At 38.7% G+C, this 22,751-nt stretch overlaps 1 protein-coding gene across 3 annotated transcripts in view; it reads left to right on the top strand.

The window, feature by feature from the left end:
• OSBPL8 (oxysterol binding protein like 8) overlaps positions 1 to 22,751 on the top strand; it is a 66,473-nt gene that overhangs the window by 28,570 nt on the left and 15,152 nt on the right. For all 3 annotated transcript variants that reach the window (XM_086610889.1, XM_086610888.1, XM_009978095.2), the window contains 7 exons: positions 5,912 to 5,982; positions 10,533 to 10,613; positions 11,491 to 11,592; positions 12,841 to 13,044; positions 17,630 to 17,714; positions 18,881 to 19,052; positions 22,248 to 22,482. In XM_086610889.1, the coding sequence (XP_086467015.1) occupies positions 5,912 to 5,982; positions 10,533 to 10,613; positions 11,491 to 11,592; positions 12,841 to 13,044; positions 17,630 to 17,714; positions 18,881 to 19,052; positions 22,248 to 22,482 (950 nt within the window). The remainder of the gene's footprint in view (positions 1 to 5,911; positions 5,983 to 10,532; positions 10,614 to 11,490; positions 11,593 to 12,840; positions 13,045 to 17,629; positions 17,715 to 18,880; positions 19,053 to 22,247; positions 22,483 to 22,751) is intronic.

The raw sequence follows: 22,751 nt of genomic DNA, 5'->3' as shown, positions 1-22,751 counted from the left end.
GCAGTTGGTTGGGACACCATGTTCTATTAAACCTCATGTTTTACCCTATAACATTTCCTTTCACTCTGCTTCAGGAAACAATTAGCCTCTACTGAGAATATAACACTGAGTTTTATTCAAGCTGCTCAGGAAATAAAGATCTCAAAGCTTGAAAGCGTGGAGTTGGCAACCAGACAGATCCTCCCTACCTTTAAAATAAATGCATATAATCTGGTAATTACTGAAACACAGAGAGATTGATTTCTAGTTTGCTTCCTTCCTGTGTAGGATTCTACATTAAAGCTGATAGCTGTCTGTAAGTGGACAATGAATAGATTTCTTAAAATGCCGAACAAATGAAAAACAATTTTTAATTAAAAAAAATCAAGCGTAAACATAGAACTAAAAGATGTTTTATCTTTTGGAATCTTCCATGTATCTGAAGAATTTAAACATAAAATATTAATATGCTGGAAGGTATACTCTTCCAGTTTGGTTTAAGCAAGGAGTAGTTATTGCTTATCTAAAAGATACTAATGTATAGTTACAGTGAGGATATTCTTTGGTGGTTATTGTTTATTTTATATGGTGTTCGCAAAAGAAAACATGACCATGAGAAAATAGCTAAAAGGTCTTGACTTGCTTTTCTGATTAGTTCAGTTTCAAAATCCATGGAGGAATCTGAATTACTTAATACAGGATTGTATTCTTAAAACTGGTTGTGAGCAGACTTTTGAAAATCGGTCCATTGAAAAGACTGCTGTCTTCTGTGTTCAATTCTTTAAAAAGATTTCTTTCCTTTTTTTCCCCCTATGTTTATTATGTAACACCAATATTGGTATCTCCCACTAAGTATAGCCCATAGCTCTTGCAGAAGCATATAGTTTTTCAGCTCAATTACTTGTTCTTCACGACTGCTCATGCACACTAGTAATCAAATCAGTCTGTTTCTTGCTTTTCATTTGAAATTCAGTAATATTGTTGCTTGGCTTGCTATTTGTGATCTTTTCATTCATTGCATTGCATTTTTATTGATTCTTCTGTTTGTTGGGAAAAAGCCTCCAGTGGATGGTAATTCTTTCATTCTTTTTGGATTAAATAAATCTGGCATTAAAAAGTGACATGTTTTTTCTGATGTATTTTTCTTAAGTATCGTAATTGTCAATGTTATTTGCTGAAAGGTACAAAATCAGTATTTGAGATGTAGGAGATGTTACATGGTTGATTTTGGTGTTTCCCTTCTTTCAAGATTGGTTGAAGGAACAGATTGAGGGTGCGACTTTAAAGAATGATACTTGTGTTGTGCTTCAAAATTGAAATCCCTTAACCAAACCGTTTTGTTTTTAAGTGAACCCTACGACAGGCTTTATCCTAAAGATTCTTTAACACTGATATTACAATGTATATACTCCTAATTTTTTGTCGAAAATGATGTTTTGGAGGATTTTTTTTCTTTTGGTATTGACAGCGTGTTGCAGCTCACTCTCTGAAGAAGTGTCACTTGGTTTTGTTTCATTGGCATCTTGTATGTACAGAGATCTGGTTGTTCCATTGTTCCAGTTGCATGCACTTGTCAGGCTCTCGTCTCTGTCTGAAAGCTCATCATGAGTTTTCACGTAGATTTCTATCTGCAAGTTTTGGAAGGACTTAGTGAGTGCTCACAGTAGGAACGTACTAATGGACAGTCTCCCTTGGCCTCTAAGGTCATACCATGAAGTGTATCTGACTGCACTGGGATTTGGATCAGTTTTCACAGCCCATGGGGCCTGTGATGTTAAGACAAGGAAGGTCATGCTGGGAGACAGTCCGTTAAGACATAGTGTTGCTTTGAACACAATCCCTGATGTCCAGAACTGTTTTAGAGGCTACAGTAGTGGAACTTGTGTTTAAAATAAAAAAGTAAAAAATATCTGCAAGTGTCTTGAATAATGCTAGGACCTCAATCTGCAGGTCTGAAGGTTGACTAAAACTGCACTTGTTTGCTGTCACCTAACTCTGAAAATTGCTCTCATGAGTTAGGTAGAAAACAATATATGAACCCAAGAGATGTAATACAGAGGAAATTATGGAAAGAGACAGCGTCCTCAACACCTGAATTTCTGCGTTGTGAAATGTGAGCTCAGGTTATCTTATTTAAAAATTACTGGTTGAATTGCAGGATGGTAAACAGTAAACAAGCTAAAATATTAAGCCCCAAACCACTGCTGATAGACATTGAAAAATCCAAAACACATTCTTTTCATTAGACGCTGCCTCTAGCCTCTCATACTCTGCCAGTCTCTGCTCCAGACAGTTACTTCAGTGACTTTGTGGTGCAATTTTCAGTACCTCTGGGACAATCAAAACTACAAAGAGCAACAGCACAAAGCCTCGTTTAGAGGCACAGTTCTCTTGGCTTTGCTATTGTCTTTGTCAGAAATCCATAGAGAAAATTGGTCGTAACTGGTAGCTGGAAGGGAAAAGACAGTATTTCTTACTGATTCTATGAATATAATTGTTCTGATGCTGTTTCCTTGACCAAGTATTTCCATGGCAGTCTATATTGGCCGGAGCTTTTTGTGATTTTTCAATACAAACTTCCCTGCAGGTATTAGTATCAAACTGTTCTTGTCAGAAATGGTAAGACTGCTTATGGTATTGAGATCCTTCCATCTTAATAGAGGCTCCCCGGAAAACATGTCCGTACACTGGGTGAGGCTGTGCCTGGATCCAACACCTCAATTACTATTCATTTTTTTAACATACATTTTATCACGTAGGGAGAAAAGCCTTCTGTCTGTATTCTGAGTGAGCTTATCCCTTCTACAGAGGGAGAGGTTACAAGTAGGATGGTGTGGGATGTGAAGCTGACTGCTTGGGTTTCCTTGTAGGCTGAGACAGAGCAGGGCAAGATGTTCCAGGATCTGCAGCATCCTGACTTGGGCTCACTAGCAAACCCCTCAGACAGCACTTTACTATGCTTGTGAGTAAGGAAGGGAACAGCAAGTGTGGTGGCATGTTTATAAGTATGCAAGCACACTTCTTGGGCTTGAGATCCTGGAAGCAAGGAGGTGAGATTCAGGGAAATGCAACTGAACTTTGGTCTTTGGATCTGATTCTCTGGGATGCAGTTCTTGCTTCTGGTTTCATTGGCGATACCAATGAAAAGTGATTATGAAAATAAAAACATACATATGTTAGATAAGGACGCGTAAAGCCGTTTAAAGCTGCTGTGCTTTAGAAAGCAAGCTGTGAATTACAGCTTCTCCTGTGCAAGAACAATCCTGACTTTGCACTTTCTTGTTCGTTCCCATCACTAAGTCTTTTGTATGTGTATATAAATAAACAACTAAAAACTAGAAAGCTGTAAGAAAATGCCTGCATTGCGTTTTCAATGTAACTTGATTCCTAAGTGGGAATTTCTTTTGGGTGTGGGGATGAGGAGAAAAACCTCATTACTATGGTTCAGGTGTGTGTTTGACTGCCTAAGACTGGCATCAAATCTACTAACTTCTCAGTGAACTAAGGCAGGTGTGTCCTCTAAGGCTTGAAGCAACCTTTGTTTTCTTTCAGCACCTGATGAGTAGTGCTGTAGAAAATGTGCTTTTTTTATTTGTTGTTATATAGGAAATGTGGCTTCTGGCCTCTGGATCTTGACATGCCTTTTGGTTTGTTTCCAGATTCCCAAGTACTAGAAATCTCCTGCCTGTCTAGATACTTCTTTCCTGTGGTCAGGTAGTCTTCTGCATTATAGGTTTTCATTAGCTGAACAAACCTGTCATGGATCTGTTGGAGGAATTTAAAAACAATGGATTTAATGAACTGTGCACAGAGTGGCTTCTATGAAGACATGTGAAGGTTTCTTTCTGCGAAGCCATGTAAGGTGTTCTTTGTGTAAACATAAAATGAAGTATCAGTGTATTGCAGAATGTAATTTAAAAAAAATCTGATTGTTTAAAAAACAATCTCTGCAAAAGGTAATAAATATAAACAAAAAAAAAACCTCAAAAGACTGAACCAGATGAAAACTAAAAGGAATTTTTGATTTCTCATGTAATCTGAAGACCAACCTAATGCTTCTATAACTTAGTGAAACTTCTCAAGATGTGTATTTGTGATCAGTTAATCAATCCTGTCTTATAGTTTCTGGGTATCGTAAGTTGTGGAAGGGTGAAGATACAAGTTTGTGTTTTTTTTTTTTTAAATCCTACACTGAACAAACTACTCAACACTTCTACAGAGAGTTAATAAAAATTCTTTTGAAGCTCATAAAGTCTCCCCAGACATACACACACTCCAATGAAGAATGTGAAATCAGACTGTTTTTCTGATAAATCTTCTCATTTTAAAGATCTGAGTATCAATTGCTGTTTCAGAGTTCAGAAAATGTTCAAAGGGAAGCTCAGAAGTGCTTTTGGTGTCCATTTATGCAATTTATCTGCTGGTGTAGTGCCCTCTGGTGGGTGAAGCTCTAGGGTACTGCTGCCAGAGCCATGCAAGGCTTTTTGACTGCATGAATTATTCCTGAAATTCATGTATGACTTCATATTTATCTGCCTTCCACCTGGAGGTATGCAAATTATAACATTTTTACTTATTCAGATAAAGACCAAGTGCAAGGTCCTGCACATGGTTTGGGGCAATCCCAAGCACAAGTACAGGCTGGACGGAGATGGATTGAAAGCAGCCCTGAGAAGAAGGCCTTGGGGGTCTTGGTGGATGAGAAGCTCAACATGAGCCGGCAACATGCGCTGGCAGCCCAGAAAGCCAACCGTATCCTGGGCTGCATCCAAAGAAGCGTGGCCGGCAGGTCGAGGGAGGTGATTCTGCCCCTCTACTCTGCTCTTGTGAGACCCCACTTGCAGTATTGCATTCAGCTCTGGGAACCCCAACATAAGAAGGACCTAGACCTGTTGGAGAGGGTCCAGAAGAGGCCATGAAGATGATCAGAGACCTGGAGCACCTCTCTTATGGAGACAGGCTGAGAGAGTTGGGGCTATTCAGCCTGGAGAAGAGAAAGCTCCAGGGAGACCTTCTAGGAGCCTTCCAGTACCTAAGGGGGCCTACAAGAAAGCTGCAGAGGGACTTTTTTACAAGGGCATGATAGGACAAGGAGTAATGACTTTAAATTGAAAGAGGGTAGATTTAGATTAGATATAAGGAAGAAATTTTTTCACTCAGAGGGTGGTGAGCCACTGGAACAGGTTGCCAGAGAAGTTGTAGATCTCCCATCCCTGGAGATGTTCAAGGCCAGATTGGATGAGACTTTGAGCAGTCTGATCTGGTGGAAGGTGTCCCTGCCTGTGGCAGGGGGTTTGGAAGTAGGTGATCTTTAAGGTCCTTTCCAACCAAAACCCTTCTATGGGATTTGACAGTGAGTCACTCACAGAGGATAAACGTGGGATTGCGATGACTATTTTGATATAAAGCCTTGTAATTACGCTTATGCAGTGTCAAGTTGAAAGTATAAATTCCAGGCTAACATAAGCAACCTTTTCAACTTTCTTGGAAAAAAATGACTGGCAATCCTAATAGGTGTTTTAGATTTGCTTTCATGTTGGTGGTGTTTAACAATTATGTCTAGCTACAGAAATGAACAAACTAAAAAAGACTTTATTAAGTATTCTGCTCTGTGCATGCATGTATGCAGATAGGGGAGAGTAAGAAGATAAAAGGACTAAAATTTGCACATGGTATTTACAGTTTGTCGGGTTATTGGATCGATGCAGCACCATGCAAATACAGTGGACTGTTCTCACCTCTTAGTGGATATTAGTTTATATAATAGTAGCTGGTATGTTTTCAACTGATGTGATGGACTGTTATGTATACATTGTTTGAAAATCAGATTTGCTTGCACTTTTTTATGCTAAACACAATTTGCTAATTTATTTCAAAGGCTAGCTCATATAAAATGTTAATGTCTTCAAGTCATTGCTGTCTTTTCTTTAAGGTTTTGACAAAGGGAAGGATGATGTGTCACAAAGTAAAGAGGATACAGCACATTCTATGTCAAAAAGCAAGGTAAGGAAAGCAGCCTCCTAATCTGGCCTAAAAATGTCAGTGTGCAAAGGAGTTCTGCATTTTTAATTAAATGCAAATGTATTTCACATAAATTGTAGATAACCTTGAAATTTTCTCTTCAGATTCACCAATAGGTAAAGATTAAAGGGAATTTCTTAATATAGTTTTCAGGATGACATCACATGAAAATCTACAGTTCAAATTAGTGAAAATGAAACATGGAGTCTTCTCACTGTCATCTTGGGGTGATATGTTGCCTTGCCAAATGTAAGGATGGATGGAGGCCAACTCTTCCTGTGAAACAGAATTGAAAATTGTTTTAAGCTATAGGGGAAGATGCTGTTCACTGAGCTGTAGCAAATCTTCTAAGAATGTTAAGGAAACTATAATTGGAAAATATTTAGTTTAATGGCTTAAATTGCCAGAGTAAAACATACTTCAGTGTAATCTGTTGTCCTGTCTGTTGCAAGAGCTTCTGTACCTCAGCATTCAAGTAGAAAGACCCATTTCATTGAGATAATGAGAGTGCAAAGTAAAGCATGCTCAGCAGAATATTAAACTAGATATAATTGCTATGCATGTTTATACATTCTGGTAATCTTGATAACAGAAATGGAAAAGGCAGGAGCCAAGCATATTCATAATTATCATAGTCTAATCCCAGATGGAAAAGGCTTACTGAGATGCAGTGAAAACTGAGAATGTCCAAAGTGAAGTTGGGAGATGGACACTGCAGCCAACCAAAACCATAGCATCTTGGGGTGGCTAAGCTTCAAAAAGGAAGAAAACATGCACCCAAGCAACCAAAAAGACTTTTTTTTTGCAGTGATCCCAGGTCTTTTCTCTCTAGAGCTGTGTTTTGTTCTGATCACAATTATTTAAAGAGTAGATTGCCATAGCATTCTTATTCAGAATAAAATATTCTTTTCTGATGGTATGGAAATAGTAGGCACACACGTGATGAGAGATTTGTGTAGAAGTCATGGTAGTAGCATAGAGAAAAATCTACCATAGGTATCTTTCCTTTCCCAAATCCTTTTACATTTGTAGGATACAGTTCTAGAAGCTGTCAGTTTTAGGGCATTGTGTGGGCTGCTCTGATGCAACCTTCTCTATTTATTGGCCTATTGTAACTCTTAAAGTGCGTGAACATTTTAGTCAACAAAACTGCCTGGCAGTTTGAATTTTTATGTAGTGATTTTTATGTATTTAGAATGTGGAATTCCAGAAAAAAGTGTTTTCAATTGGGTGTCTCATAAAACAGGTGTCTCTGTCTCTTCAAGACATTAAAAATTAAAGAGAAGAGGGAAAGACTGCATTTTGTGGAGGTTGTGTATGGTTTGATCACTGAATGGAGTAGCTAAGTTCACTTGTTTTTCTTATTCAGGCATTGCTACAGGGTAAGAGTTTCAAGGCTTTAAACCACGCAACTGTGTGGTTTTCTGTTTTCTGCTATGATGTCCACTGTTTTTTACACAGGCAGATGTGGTCACAGACCATTTAAACAGATTGTCAGGGCACAGCAGGCGTGGGCTGCTCTGTAGGGGCAGGCGAGGACCTGAACACCTCTGGCTCCCGAGGGACACAGGGAAGATGCCTGGGGAGATGCCTGCCTCTCGCCGCTTTCACACAAGCTCCTTCCATCGGGGTCTGCTGCAGGGGTAGAGCTGGCCCTGGCTGCAGGCAGCTGCACCCCTGGGAGACAGAGGGAGTGCGCTCGGGGTCTTGACACAGATTTTTTCTCTGATATTTCGTGTGTCAGAGTCTTAAAGAGAAACTTTAAAGAGATATCGAAGGAAATCAAAGTGATTTCGCTGCTTAAGTGGCATCGTCAGAATTGCACAGTGGTGAGCGGGTTAGTTCCTGCAGCTGATGCTGCAGTTCTGAAGTGTGTAGCTAAGCATTTCAAGCTGTTGGTGTCTTGCATCTCACTTGAAATCGCAAAACTTCACGTCTTTCAGCTTTACTGCATTCTAGAGCCTCATTTGACGGGAGATCAAGGAAGCATACTTTACCATCCAGCTTGCTTCTGATCAAAATATGTATGTTGGTCCAGAAACATCTAAATCATTTTTGACTTGGAAATCAACTTCATACTGTTTCTTAACTTGGATTTATTTCAGACTCTGTTAATCATTAATCTTTGACTATCCAATTTGTTTTTTCTCTTCCTTGTATTTATTTTTCTTGATTCTGTTTTTTCCCAGATCTTAAGTCTTCATGTGCTTTGTCATTACTGCTATCAAAAATGAGACCAATATTCCTAATACATATTTTTCTTCATCCATATTTTTGCAATTACTGCGTGTGGGGCTTGATAAGACTAGTGGTTCCTTTGTAACCCACAAATAAACTTAAGGCTGACAGAAGACGGTAACTGTCACAGCTGTGGATGTGAAGTAGCAGCCCTTCTTTCTAAGTAAGGGTAGAAAAGCAGTGATGAGACTTGCCCAAAATCTTGTACTGAATGTACCTCGCTTGGAGTTGCAGTGGGTTCTCTTAAAATGTTTTCTTCTTTTAAATTTTAATCCCACCCACTTTGTTTGTATGTAACACTGAGAAAGTTACTAGCTACAAATCACTGATCTGTCTCATAATCTGTTGGACAGGTAAATACGGACCTTTACTCAGTGTCATATTAGTAAGCTTTAAAACTGAGAAGATGAGTTTTTGTAACCTATGATACGTACTAGTTTGGGGCTTTTATATGCATGACCTTTAGATTGCATTAGCTTTCTGTTAAGTAAAACATTCATAAATATTCTAGTTGTTCACTAAGTTGCTCCATTATAGCTTGCATAACGAGTTCATTACCTCTTCTTATGTGACAGTGATAAGCATTTTTCCCTCTTCTGTCATTACACTTAAAATACTGTATTTCCTTTAACTTCTAGACAGAAGAATCAAATTTCAGGTTGTATGCTTGTCTTAAAGCTAAGTTTTGAGTGTTAAGAACATATCTGTAATAGAAAATGAAGAGATTTCCTTCATTTTTCCAAGATGTATGTGGAAGTTAGAGAACATTTACTTATTGTTGAAATGATTTTGAGATAAAACTACTGTTTGCCAGTTATTTCATGTCTTTTTGACACTAACCATACGTAGACTCCTTTAAAGTCTTAGTTCTGAATTAAAAGCATCAAAGTTGAATTGCTTTATTCCACTTGTAAATCTTTAATTTTTATCTTTGGTTTCAGTAACTTGTGTGTTAAGAAAAAGAGTGCTCAAGTGCACTGTTCTTATTATTGCAGTAAGTTTTCTGAAAACTTGTGTATTTTTTGACTGTCATTTTATAGTATTACAAAATAGAAATTCAGTAAATAGACTCTGCATTGTAGTCTGAGATTTGAAATGACTAGTCAGAAATGTTGAACAACTTGAGAAAGCAGTTTTCATATACTGTCCTTGAACTTTAAACAGTATAGAAGGTTACATTGATTTTTCTTTTTCTTCTTTTTGTTGGTTTTTTTTGACTAGGCAGGAACTTTGGATCCATCAGGCTTATATTTCAGTGCACAAAGAAATGCAACTCTTTGTAATTTATCTGAAGTTTATGTATAGTGGATACCTACTCAGTGTTCTCTGACTTGCAGTAGGAGTGACGTGATAACTCTACAATAGACTCCTTTTTTTTTTAATTCCTTTTTTTTTTTTTTAAGAGCTCTGTATCCTAAGGTGACTATTTGGTGGCTGTAGTTCCCTTTCAACTAGTAGGCAGCAGATGCCAAGGAGTAAACTTTGAACCTTACAAGATGTGGGGAGAGGCAGGAGGGAGAAATCATGTGGTGCTGAGGCAGCGTTTTGTCCTGCCATGAACGTGGACTTGGGTTTCATGAACAAACCTGAGTCTTGTTCCCCTGTCTATCGCCACTGTGAGCTTCTTGAAGATGACTTGTGAAGCAATCAGAGTGTGGGATTAGGGAGGAAGGAGCAGAACGAGTGCCACTAGTGGTCAGTTGTACTCTGATGATTTATAGAGCACTGAATTTCAGATTGAAGAGGCTGTATTTTCCTTCATGGGTCATGGGGTAAGTGCTTCTATAGCAATCCATTTGGAGGAGCTGTCAAGTTATCAATGAAGACGTTGGGATTTGTATGACATGGGAATGACTCCTGTGTTTAAACATCAGGCTTCTTCTAAAACCTTGTCTGCTAAAATAATGTCTAACTAGTCAAGACTGCAACATATCAAGTAACAGGCTACGTGTGCTAAATATTTACTGTATGTAGTTCAGTTTCTTCTGGAGGAATCTTAAACTTCTTTCCCATAAAACCCTTATGAAAAAAGACTTCGTAAATAAATGACGAACAGCTCATGTTACAAGTTGTGGTTTGGTGGCTTTTGGTGTTTTTTTTGTTGTTTTGGGGTTTTTGTTTTTCTTGTGTTTTGGGGTTTTTTTTAAGTGAGAGAAGCAGTAGAGAATTGAGTGGGAATGGGAGCCTTACAAACATAACTCTGCATTTCAAACACTTTCTAAAATGCCTGCAACAGTAATCTATCCTTGTGTCTATCATTGTCATTTATTTATTATGTGTTTTGTGAATTTCAGTCTGAATCCAAGCTTTTCAATGGCTCTGAGAAGGACATATCTTTATCTTCAAGCAAACTTACAAAAAAAGAATCTCTCAAGGTGAACTAATTTCCAAGTATCTCCTCATGGACTATAAATGCATTCACATAGTTTTAATGTATTCTCTAACAAGAAGACAGAAATGCCAAGTAGTGATGAGACCTGTGGAATATTTAAGTATTGTGAGAAGTTGTGGTGTTGATTCTCTTCAAATCTTATTGTACTGTTACTTGAGTATGGGCTTCTATCATGCAGTCTTTAAGATGGCACAAGATTTATAGGATAACTCAGAAAATTATAGGATTATTCAGGTTGACGGGAACCTAGGGACATCTACATGCAATGAAATGATGAATTGAATTGTCAGAGTTGCAATTTGCATGCAGTACCTGTGATTTTTCTTTCTTCTTCCCCCTGTGTTGTAACAAGTCCAAACTCCACTGTTTGGCAGATGCGATGTCAGAAGAAATATAAAATTATTTGCCTCTCAAAGAAATTGATACACTGCTGCAAATTTCTAATGGAGAGGGAAAGCAATTGGTGGGTAAAGACTACTGATCAGATAACATACTTGTAAATCTGAATCTAGCCCAAATTTGGTTTTGTACTTTACAGCAGGAAGGGAAGGGAGGGGAGGCGGATTGGTTGGTTGGTTTTCCCCCTGACATTCTAACAGGAGTTTCAAAGTCATCAGTCTTAAAAGCAAATTGCAGAAGAATCTGAAATTGATTATGTCATAGCTGCTCTTGAAACAGAGCATGAAATAGTTGTTCACACTTGGAAGTCAAATACTGTGTTTTAAAGCTACTTCTCTGTATCTGTATTGCAAATTGAATTTAGCAAGTTTTTTCTCAGCTTGTATTGAAAAGTGTCTTTTTGAGCTCTGCATACTGGCTTGTGGCTGTGGCATTGCAAATATTTGTATTATTATTTACAGGTTCAAAAGAAGAATTACAGAGAAGAAAAGAAGAGAGCCACAAAAGAATTGCTTAGCACTATCACAGACCCATCTGTTATTGTTATGGCTGACTGGTTGAAGGTCAGAATCCAAGTGTGAAACCTGAGTTGAAGATGCAGCAGCTGCTTGCTGCTTTCAGACCAGAATAGAAAAAGCTTAATCTTTTACTTGCTGTTAATATTTTTCTACAAGCACAGTAGCCACTAATTGCATGCCACGGTCTCTGTGCTGAAATCCTAGGGGAATAATGGAGGAACCTAGCTCCCACTTACTGCAGTCACCATAGTCACATGCATCTCGTGTATAGCTGTTAACTTCAGATGAGTTGGCTTTACAATTCTTATTTTGTCCTTTTTATATTACACTTTGAATTGAAGCTCTTACGTCTGTAACAATAGTGAAAATGATTCAGTCATATTAGATATTTGAATTCTGATTTCTTTATTTCCGGTAATTTTCCTTTCGTCTCTTAAGAACTAACTGTCTTCCAGTTATTAACTGTCCTCCTTTTGTACCTCCTGGTACAAAAGGTGAGGAATTAATTTCTCAAAGATAGCAGTCGGTGTCATCAACAGTAGTGCAGTTTATATTGTATATAACTCCTTGAATTTGTAAATATATTCCTTGGAAATTTTACAAGAAAAAAGATCTGTTACCAATTTTTATAGTTAGCTCCAAAAAATAGCTTGTCTGGAAAAAGTTTCTCCAGTTTTTGAAAAAAATCAGTGTAAACAGACTAAAACATTGCTCAGAGGTCAAGTTGGCATTCAGTCCTACAGATGCAGAGGTAATTAAAATCCAGAGTTGTCAGAATTGATATGAGCAGTCTAATCAGATGTGCAAATTCAGAGACTTGAAAGGATCTTATATTTCATATATAGTTTGAAGCTAACAGCTGTTTTAAGAAGTTTTATCTAAGAAATTCAAGTATATCAGAGTTATTTTGTGAATAGCCTATTTTTCTTTTCAGGTGTCTGCCCTGTTTTCAGAGGAGCTCTGTTTCCAGAGACTATCCTGTCTTTATGCTAGTGATAAAATATATTCTAGATAGGAAAATTCATGACAATTTCAGATGAATTGTCATACTTGCCATATCTGGATGTGTACATACCCATTTGTAGCATAAGTATTCATCAAGAAAGGATAGAAGAGTGAGCATTGAAATTGTGCCTTTGTATTGTCTTTGATAAACCTGGATAAACTTTTGATAGACCTGATAAACTTTGCTTGAAATAAAAGCTAATAAATAATTTTAACTTTCTTCTTTTTGAGGGGGATGGTTTTGGTATTGGCTTCACTGAGATGTAACTGTAACTATTTATCTTCTAGATTCGTGGTACCTTGAAAAGCTGGACCAAACTGTGGTGTGTACTGAAACCAGGAGTGTTGCTCATTTACAAAACCCCCAAAAATGGCCAGTGGGTAGGAACAGTGCTCCTGAACGCTTGTGAACTCATTGAGAGGCCTTCTAAAAAAGATGGCTTTTGTTTCAAACTTTTTCATCCTTTGGAGCAGTCCATATGGGCTATAAAGGTTAGTGGTAGCATATATGCTTCTTAACTAGCATTAGTCAGCTATGAGTAAAGACACCTTAATGAAAAGCTAAACTTCGTTTTCCGTTATAACTTTAATGGTTGGTTTATTCTGAATATAAGCCTTCAACATCTAGTCCTCTTTGACACAAAAAGTATTTGATTTATGCTGCTCTGTATACTTGAATAGCTTCAGAAGTGTGGTGTGCAGAGGGATGCCATTAAAGACGTTAATGCCATCACTGACAATCATGTAAATGGAGAGAATGAGCATATACTGTCATATTTTATATCAGCTGAATCTGAGAAATTAAGGAGGAAAGTCATTTGCCAAAATGAAAGAGTTGAGATGTGTTATAAACATTTCTTGGCTTCCAACTCTATATTAAGGTAATAAAATGTCAGCCTATTTCAATTTGCCTGTAAGAGTAGAAATTCACATTACTTCCTCGTGTAATAACAGCTTATACTGCAACTTGTTAGCCAAGTGTGTTCCTTTTTGGCTACAATTTTTGGAAGATAAATTCCCTAATGTTTTCCTTCAGTTCTGATGTCTGTTTGCTTTGTCATACATGGCATAATATTGTGAGCAGCTCTTATCTGTAAGTGTTGAAAAGCACAGTGAGTTCTGCACAGCGAAGGTTTATTTCATTTTCTTGTAAGAATCTTATGTTTGGTGCTACTTACTGTTTATGTTCTAGTAAACAAACTATAGTAGTCCTTGTTTTGTGTTTGCGTACGGAGAGGGGGTGTGGAAGCACAGCAAAAGTGAACATATCTACCTCCTGAAATTACGTCTTGCTTTAGATGAAATTAATGTACAATATTAGGACCTTTGTCGTAATTAATAATGCCCTCTGCGACATACATGTTAGAATCTCACAACCAGTAGCTATCTTATCTTCTGAATCTTGAATTAATATAGATGTACTGTCACATCTGTAGAATATGCTGCATTGATTTTGTCTTCCTTATCTCAGACTAGGAAGTCAGTCGGCTAGATAATTCCTGATGTTTGTTTGTAGTCTCTCTGAATTGTTATCATTGTCAATGTTATCTAAATTTACCAAACTTAGATCAAATCTTTTGTAGTTGCTTTGGAATTACTTTATTTTAATATTGCTTAGGAGGACTTTTCACTAATTAGTGGTGATCTCGCATTTGCAGAACACAAACTTCATATCCGTTTTCAAAGGTATAGGGTTTGGTGTTAATGTGCTGTAATTATTTATGATCATGTATACATACGTTGCAAAGTGGTGGCCTGTCTGCAGAAGATCACAAATCAGTCGTATGTTTCTTTATTGCTTGGCAATGAGAAATGGATTTGTTTGTTTTTTTAACTAGATATTTAGAATTTAGAGGACATGCCCTACCAGATTTTTACTTTTGTAAGGTAGGTCAAATTTTGAACCTGAGCAAGTTGATATTGTCCATTCTAAATGTGCTGAGAGCTGGAGTGGCGTTTGTTCATTTTGATATGGCTATTTGCAGTTGAGAATTACTGGATTTAATTAGATGAAAGGCCTTGAGGTTTGAAACCTTTTTCTGCCTTGTTTACCTAGTCAGTTATAATGTCCTAGTTAGAGATTCATTGTCACGAGGCAAACTTTCTGAAGTGTAATAGCAATTGACTGATTTACAGAGTAGATTTACCAGAACGAGCCTGAAGTCTAAGGCAAAATGAGCCTTTTTTGCAGTCAGTGCAGGAAGATGACATTGCAAGAAACATTTACGCAGGTGTAAGTACTGCAGGAGATTTTCTCACTTGGACACACTTCCCATAGTGTGTCTTTCTGGCAGACTGGAAATTCTCTTCTGCAGTAGTTTGTGGCCAGTCACTCCTCACACTCCTCTAAGCCTGTTGCTGTGGTCTCCGGTGTTCCTCCTACACTCTGAGGTAGCTGATGCACTGCACCTTGTTCTGTCTTCCTCATGTGCCTGGTCCTGATGCTGTTTCAGTTTTCTAAAATTAATAGCTAGAAAAGTTGCTGCAAATAATCTTTCATGCATCAATTTACTCAAGTGTGACTGCTTGTCACTTTTTATTACTTTCTCTGAATGTTCATGGCATTTGAGTTTTATTGGCATGAATATTCTGTAGGAAGTGAACTTCAGGTTTTTTTAATTAGTGGAATTTTTAACTTGCCCATTAGCTTGTATTTGAGTAGTTGTACCATTACTCTGTCAGGAGCAGAGACAGTCAAAGAGTCACTTGACAAATGCGAACTAATGTCTCACTTGGACAGAACACTAACATACTGAAAATTGATTTTGAAACCATTATGGGTGATATCAAAGAAAAACATCCAGTGCTTTTGGAACAGTAATCAATTAGAGAAAGCTGAGATCTACAAGCAGTTATTCCAAAATAAGGCAACCTACTTAAATGTTCGCTGCAAATTATTCATTCAGTTTTAATCAATATATTGATACCTAGGGGAGTACAGCTTTCCTGCATTAAAAAAAATAAAAACGCCCAACACCAAAACCACACTTCATCTCTAAGTTACAGTTGTTTGGTACAGAGTGAGTAGTGCACCCTGCATGCCCACAGCATAACCCTGAAGGGGAGATCTCACGGGCAGAGGTCTGCCCTTAGCCCGTGTCCTGTGACCTGAGAGTTTTGAGGACCTGTGATGGCTGAGGCCTTTGCACGGTGCTGGTGCACCCACAGTGCCGCGGTCCCCTCCGTGCCATGTCTCAGCACCTCTCCCGCCCCTGCCTGGTGCTGCACGGCGCCAAGGTCTTTTCCCCTCCCCAGGGACCAGCGAGGGCAAGACCTCTTCCCTTCCTGCCACCCTTGTGGCAAGGGGTGCTCATGTGTGGGGTTGTCCCTCCTGGTTCTCCTAGTCCCTGCTAACTCCTAATCCCCGTGTTGCCACCTCACCAAAGACTTCTCATAGGCGCGCCTTTCCGCTCGCTCAGAGGTTTGGAATCTCATTTCGAAGACTTAAGTCACTGTTACTCCACACTGGCTATTTGGGAGTTTCTCAACATCATTTATACAAGCACTAGGTTGCCTGTATTGGTATTTTAAGTGCCACCAAGACTCCTTGTTACCTGCCTCTCGCCCTCAGAAACGTTCTGGCTGTCTCATTTGCTTGCTTCTAAAATATTTGCCTTTATCTGCTTTTGCGCAAAACTTCTGCTGGCTTTCCAATTCCCTCTTCTAAGCCTTGTAATGGCTTTTCATTAGGCTTCTCTGGGGGAAATCAGTCAAGAGCAAAATGTCTTAACTCATCAGTTAGGCAGGCTTAACCCAGCTTTCAACAATAGCTTCAAGTATGTTTAATGCAGCCCTCTTTGCCTATCAGTTGTCTTAAAGTTACCATAGGTAAACTATTTTTGAAGGGACTTTAAAATCATTGTTTAGCATTTTATTTCAAAATGAAGCTTGACAGAAATGGAAAGGTCTTTTGGATTTTATTTTTTTTTTTAATTCGGAATGTGAAGAGCTTCATAGTGAAATTGAAATTTTGGCATTTGGCATCCGCTGTGTGTCTTTCAGTTGAACGTGATGTCATAGTGTCCTGCTGATACCCTTTATAGAAAGACTTAAGCATCTAAGAGTCTTTTATGGACCTGAGCATCATCTTGGGTTTTTTTCTTATTTAAATGCCAAGCCTGCAGTTAGGCACCTAAATATTTTATGGAATGACTGCTGGATAGGTAGAGAGGTTGAAGGGGAGGGAAATAGGGAGAAAGGATGAGTGGGTTGCTATAGCAATACATAGCGTTTGGGTGGGAAAAGTTATTTCCATTTTATTTAGATATCGATTGACTCAGTCTTCTGAAGACAGGAAAAATTATGCAGTTCTGGAGCATAGGATGCTGCTGAGACACCACATGTATTGTCATGTACCGTAAGCATGAAGAGAATCCCTGAAGAAGGTCTCCTGTTCTGTGCAAGGGTTTGGCTTGCCTCGTGTCTCTCTGTGCTATGAACCGTAGCATCCTTGTAGGAATTGAGAGGAACCTGTGCTCTCATCAAGAACGAATGGGACCGGAGGAGGAAGAGCCAGTTGCTGTACAAGTATGGGTCCTCTATGAGGCAGCATTTGTTGTAAATCAGCTCTTAAAACACCCCACAGACATGTCTTTTGTTTTGTTTGCTTTCAGTCTTACCTCAGCTGAAATACTGAGCTGAAGAGGAATAGTTTGTCCTTTGTGATCTCTCTACATCCATCTGCAGGAATCCCCAGACAGTGAGGGTGACTCTCCATGGCATTCTTCTTGATGCTTTTGTCATCTTCCTATAAGTAGCATCAGCAGAGCATTTCCGAGTTACTGTACCAAGTCTGATTTACAAAAAAAAAAAAAAAACAAACCACCAAAAATTATTTGAATCCCAAAGACCATTCTTTTTGAAGTGGGGTTGAATTGGGAGCTATACTTAGAATGAAGTCTTTGAAGAAGAAATCCAGTAAAAGAGGGCTGTTCATCTTTCCATTCATGTTTTCATTAGATGTTGCTGAGTGACAGTAAATAGCCCTGCAGTGTGTCAGCTTGTTATTACATTGAATGATGAACTGTAAAACTGTATTAAAATATCTGATGCTGTTGTTTGTTTTGTGTATTTCAAGGGTCCCAAAGGTGAAGCAGTTGGTTCTATAACTCAGCCATTGCCCAGCAGTTATTTGATCATCCGAGCTGCTTCAGAATCAGATGGTAAATAGATATTTCAGTGTTTTTCCACAGTGACAGCAGTTAGTTGTTAGAAAGATATGGTTTCAGTTGTCTTACCATGTCTTTTACAGCACTGTAATTGCAGTTTAATCATTGTTAAGGTTCTGCCTTAACTTAGTGCATTCTATTGTGTTGGTAGTAGTACTTTTTCATGGTTATTAATGAAAAATTTTGACCTGAAGAAAGTGTCATTGAACTCCTTGCAGTTGCTTTGCATTGGCTGGGTAGAGGAGGAGGAAGAGGTTATTTCGGATTTAACTGTATTAATGTATGTCTAAATATTCAAGCTAGTGCCTTTCTAAAGTGCTAATGTGGACATACTTTCTAATGAAGGCATTTGTGTGTTATAAAGTGCAGCAGTTGCACAGAGTTTCAGTATTAAAAATTCCCTCAAAATACAGTTTTGTAACACCCTTCATCACTAGGAGGTTAGTGGTCAATATGAGTGCAACCATCTACAAAAGTTAGTGTGGAAACAAAATTTAAGACTGTTGTGTAACCTTTCTTGCAGCTGCATTCCTTCTACTGGTTAATTAAGCATACTTCTGCAAACTTTGAAAATAGGACTCTATTTGCCTTATGTATTGAAAAATGGATTAAATGCATGGAAATAAATGCATGGAAAGAAATAAGGAGCAGAAAGAACACACAGATTTGTTTAGTTACTTTTTGCCAAAAAAAAATTAGAATATCTGCTGTTTTATATTGAGATGGAATTTATATGCTATCGTTATAGCTTCTTTTCCATATTGTTATTGTATTACATGAGCAAATTTTGCCAACTGATGCAGTTACTTAGTATTCAAAACTGGAGTAGGGCTACAGGCAACTTTGGAGGAATTCAATAGTCAGGGCCTGGCTGGAAGCATACTAACATTAAGGAAGAAATGCTGGAATGTGCTCTAACAGAATCATGATTTACCTTGCTTGTCCTACCCTGAAGCATCCCTTGTACCAGAACAGGGAAGTTGTGAGTTGTTTTTATGTCTCTATCAGATTATAGTACGTGTAACATGGAAAAACTCTGAAGTGTGTCTTCAAAGGCAATGTATGTAAGCAGACCTAAAAGAATTATGAAATTAAGTAATGGAAGTTGTATAGTTTAGTTAAATCCTTAATTTTTAGTCTAATAATAGATTTGTCTTTAGGCAGGTGTTGGATGGATGCTTTGGAGCTGGCCCTGAAATGTTCAAGTCTGCTTAAACGTACAATGATTAGAGAAGGTAAAGAACACGATTTGAACTCTTCAGCAGACAGTACTCATGTCTCTCTCTATGGTCTGCTTCGTGCTAACAACTTGCACAGTGGAGAAAACTTACCGTAAGTGAATTAATTACTAAACCTGATTGTCCTTCTGGTAGGACTTCGTAGTGATAACTTCTCCACAGGGAGAATCTCTGTCTAAGGTTGCAGTTCTTTTTGCTCCTGAAATCTCTTTATATGCCTTATTTGCACTGTTTTTTATGTTGTACGTGGATAAAACAAAAAAATCTTTTTTTCAAGCAAAGTGGATACAGAGGAAAGTTTGGCCCAAGGAACTCAAAGTTGAGTATCACATCAGTAAGCTTAAGTACTCAGTTAAACTGTTAAAGTTTTAATGTTTATACCTTGAAGTTGATATCTCTTACTAGCTTCACTTGAAAATAAGAAGTTTAGTACATGTGACAAAAGTTGGTAAATGTGAATTTAAGTTGCTATTCTCTTTGGTTAAAGAAATGAGTAAGCCTATCGGTATATAAATGGTTTCAGTATATCTCAGTTTTGAATCATCAGATAGACGAATAATGATTCAGTCACCCTATTATTATATTAAATACACAAAATTTGAAATTATCTGGTATCACCTGGTATCTAATATCTGAGTGCCATTGAACATCTCCCTGTTTATTTCAGTAAATACTTTCAGCCAGATTTTTGGGAGCATAAGCTTTTGTGGAAATATGTTGTTAAACAAGTATGACAAAAGAGTGATGTTTTCAAACACTTGAATGGTGGTACCAAAGCACATTAGAAAATATAAAAGATTTAGTCCTTTATTTGAAATAATTGGGTCTGACGCTTACGCCATGCACAGTTTCTCTCAGTAATCTTCCACCAATTTGGTATACTTTCAGGTGGACAAAAATTTATTTCAAATAATTCCTCCCACCCAGGAAGATTTAGCTGCTTATCTGTCTTTTCAGGTGGGCAGTAATTTTGTACTGCTGGTAAGAGTATGTGCCTCTATTTGAGACAGAAGACCTTGACTGGGAGAAATGTCATTCTTTCTGGCATAGATAGTCTGAGAAAAGCACAGAAAAGGCAAATTATTGCCCCAGCTCAGATTCAAGGCCCTATCCAGATGACCAAGCAGGCTCAGCTACAGTTTTGCTCCTTCTGTTATCTCATGGAGACAGTAAAACTGCTGTGTACAATTCAGCTGGAGGTCTGTACTCAGCAATAGTAGTTTAATATCAGCAGTTGGCCCAGATTACAATCATAGCAATTAGCTACAACTGTTAAGTCTAATTAAGACTAATGGTTTAATTAAATAGATCTTTGGATATAGCATATTGTAAGAGTATTCAGTGTACTTAATTATCTAAGCAACAAAACCTGCAGGCCTAGTTCTGATGGAGTTGGCAGGAGAGAGAGAAGAAAGGTGAAAGCAATTTTAGCTTCAACTGGGAGCTAGCTTTTTGAGTATGTTAATAGCAAGAAGAGGTCTAAGGAAAACACTAGACATACTTGTTGAAAATGGCAACCTGAAAAATAGGGATGAAGAAAAAGTGGAGACATTCAATGCTTTATTTGGCTCAGTTTTTAATAATACTAGTAGACCTTGAGTTACCTGGTCCTCTAAGTTGGAGGACCACAAGTGCAGAAACAGTGGCTTTCCATTTGTGGATGCTGAAATTGTAAGAGACCAGTTGTATCAGCTGTATGTTCCTAAGTCCATGGGGCCTGGTGGGATTCATCCCAGAGTACTGAAGGAGCTAGTGGATGTTACGGCAGGACCCCTCTCAATGCTCTATGAAATGTCTTGGGAGTTTGAGGAGGTTCCCAGTGACTGGAAGCTAGCCAGCGTTATTACAAGGGTGTGAGAGAAGACCCAGGAAACTACAGACCTCTTAGTCTAACCTCAATACCTGGAAAATAATGGAGAACATCACACTAGGTGCTGTTGAAAGACATTTAAAGAGTAATGCAATCATTGGGCACAGTCAACATGTGTTCACAAAGGGAATGTCCCGTGTAACTAATTTGATATCTTTCTATGATAAGGTAACCCACCTAGGGGATGAAGGGAATGCAGTGGAAGGCTTTTGATACTGTCCCTTATAGCATCCTTCTGGACAAGTTGTCCGACTGTGAGATGAGCCGGTTCATGATGCGCTGGGTGAAGAACTGAGTGGGTCTGTTCTGTTCAGTATTTTTAGCAATGACCCACACACAAGAGTTGAATGCGCCATTAGCAGGTTTGCTAATAATACTAAGCTGTGAGGTGCTGTTGACTCTCTTGAGGGACAGGAGGCCTTGCAGAGGGATCTAGATAGATTGGAGCATTGGGCAATCATCAAAGGCATGAAATTTACCAAGAACAAATGCCGGATTCTGCACCTGGGACAGAGTAATACTGGACACAGGTATAAATTGGGAGAGTAGTTGGAGAGTAGCCTTGCAGAAAGAAGTCTGGGGATGCTGGTTGACAGTAGGTGCAATATGCGGTGTGCCCTGGCAGCCAGGAGGGCAAAACAGGTCCTGAGGTGCATCAAACACAGCATAACCAGCTGGTCAAGAGAGGTGATTATCCCACTGTGTTCAGCATTGGTACAGCCCCACCTGGAATACTGTGTAGTTCTGGACCCCACAATTTAAGAGGAATGTGAAGGCCCTTGAGTGGGTCCAGAGGAGGGCAACAAAGCTGGTGAAAGGGCTGGAAGGAATGTCCTGTGAGGAGCGGCTAAGGACTTTGGATCTCTCTAGTTTGGAGAAAAGGAAGCTGAAGGGCAACCTCATCATTCTCTACAGCTCCCTGAGGAGGGGAAGTGGAGGGGGAGGTGCTGAGCTCTTCTCCCTGGGATCCAGGAATAGGAGGTATGGCAGTGGTTCAAAGCTGCGTCAGGGGACATTCAGACTTGACATTAGGAAACGTTTCTTTACTGAGAGGGTGGTCAAACACTGGAACAGGCTTCCTGGGGAGGTGGTCAATGCCCTAAGCCTGTCGGTGTTCAAGAGGTATTTGGACAACGCCCTTCATAACGTGTTTTATCTCTTGGTTAGCCCTGAGGTGGTCAGGCAGTTGGACTACAAGACCGTTGTCGGTACTTTCCAATGGAACTGTTCAAAACTTGTGCGTTTTACAGTTCAGTGAGAAGAGTACATCCTGTATGTTTCCAGCGAGGCTATTTTGACATTGCTGCCAGATCAGGCTTGATATTGGCAATTTTATTGAGTGTTTTATTAAGATCCTGGTTTGGAAACATGAAATTATTCTGTGACATTGAAGATTCATTTAGCCTTTATATTTTGTAGATTAAACGACAGTGAAATTGAAAGGCAACACTTTAAAGACCAAGATATGTACTCTGACAAATCTGATAAGGAAAACGACCATGACCACGAGGAATCTGATAATGATGGATTGGGGAAAAGTGAAGAAAGTGATAGCGACACATCAGAGCGACAAGATGATTCTTACATCGATCCAGAACCAATTGATATCAAGGAAACTACTTATTTAGAACAGAGTCATGAAGAACTTGGGGAGGTAAAAGTGCTGTTTTACCTTGGGGAGGTAAAAATGAGCAGGCAGCTTCTTCAAATAGAAAACTGGTGTTTTAGGGGTTAGACTATGCTTGAAAGCTGTCTTACAGGATTGGCTTTCATTTTTCCAGAAATAATTGGGAGGGGAAGTTCTGTTCACCCGTGTTCTGCTCTGCTTTGCCACTCTTGTGCTTGTCTCTTGAGATATTGACAGAGATAAGATTATCTGGAATATTGCTTGGATAGAAGGTGCTCAGTTTGAAAGGGCCACCT

This window comes from Tauraco erythrolophus, chromosome 4 (assembly GCF_009769465.1).
Source record: "Tauraco erythrolophus isolate bTauEry1 chromosome 4, bTauEry1.pri, whole genome shotgun sequence".
NCBI lineage: Eukaryota > Metazoa > Chordata > Aves > Musophagiformes > Musophagidae > Tauraco > Tauraco erythrolophus.
This window is presented reverse-complemented; position numbering and strand designations above follow the sequence as displayed.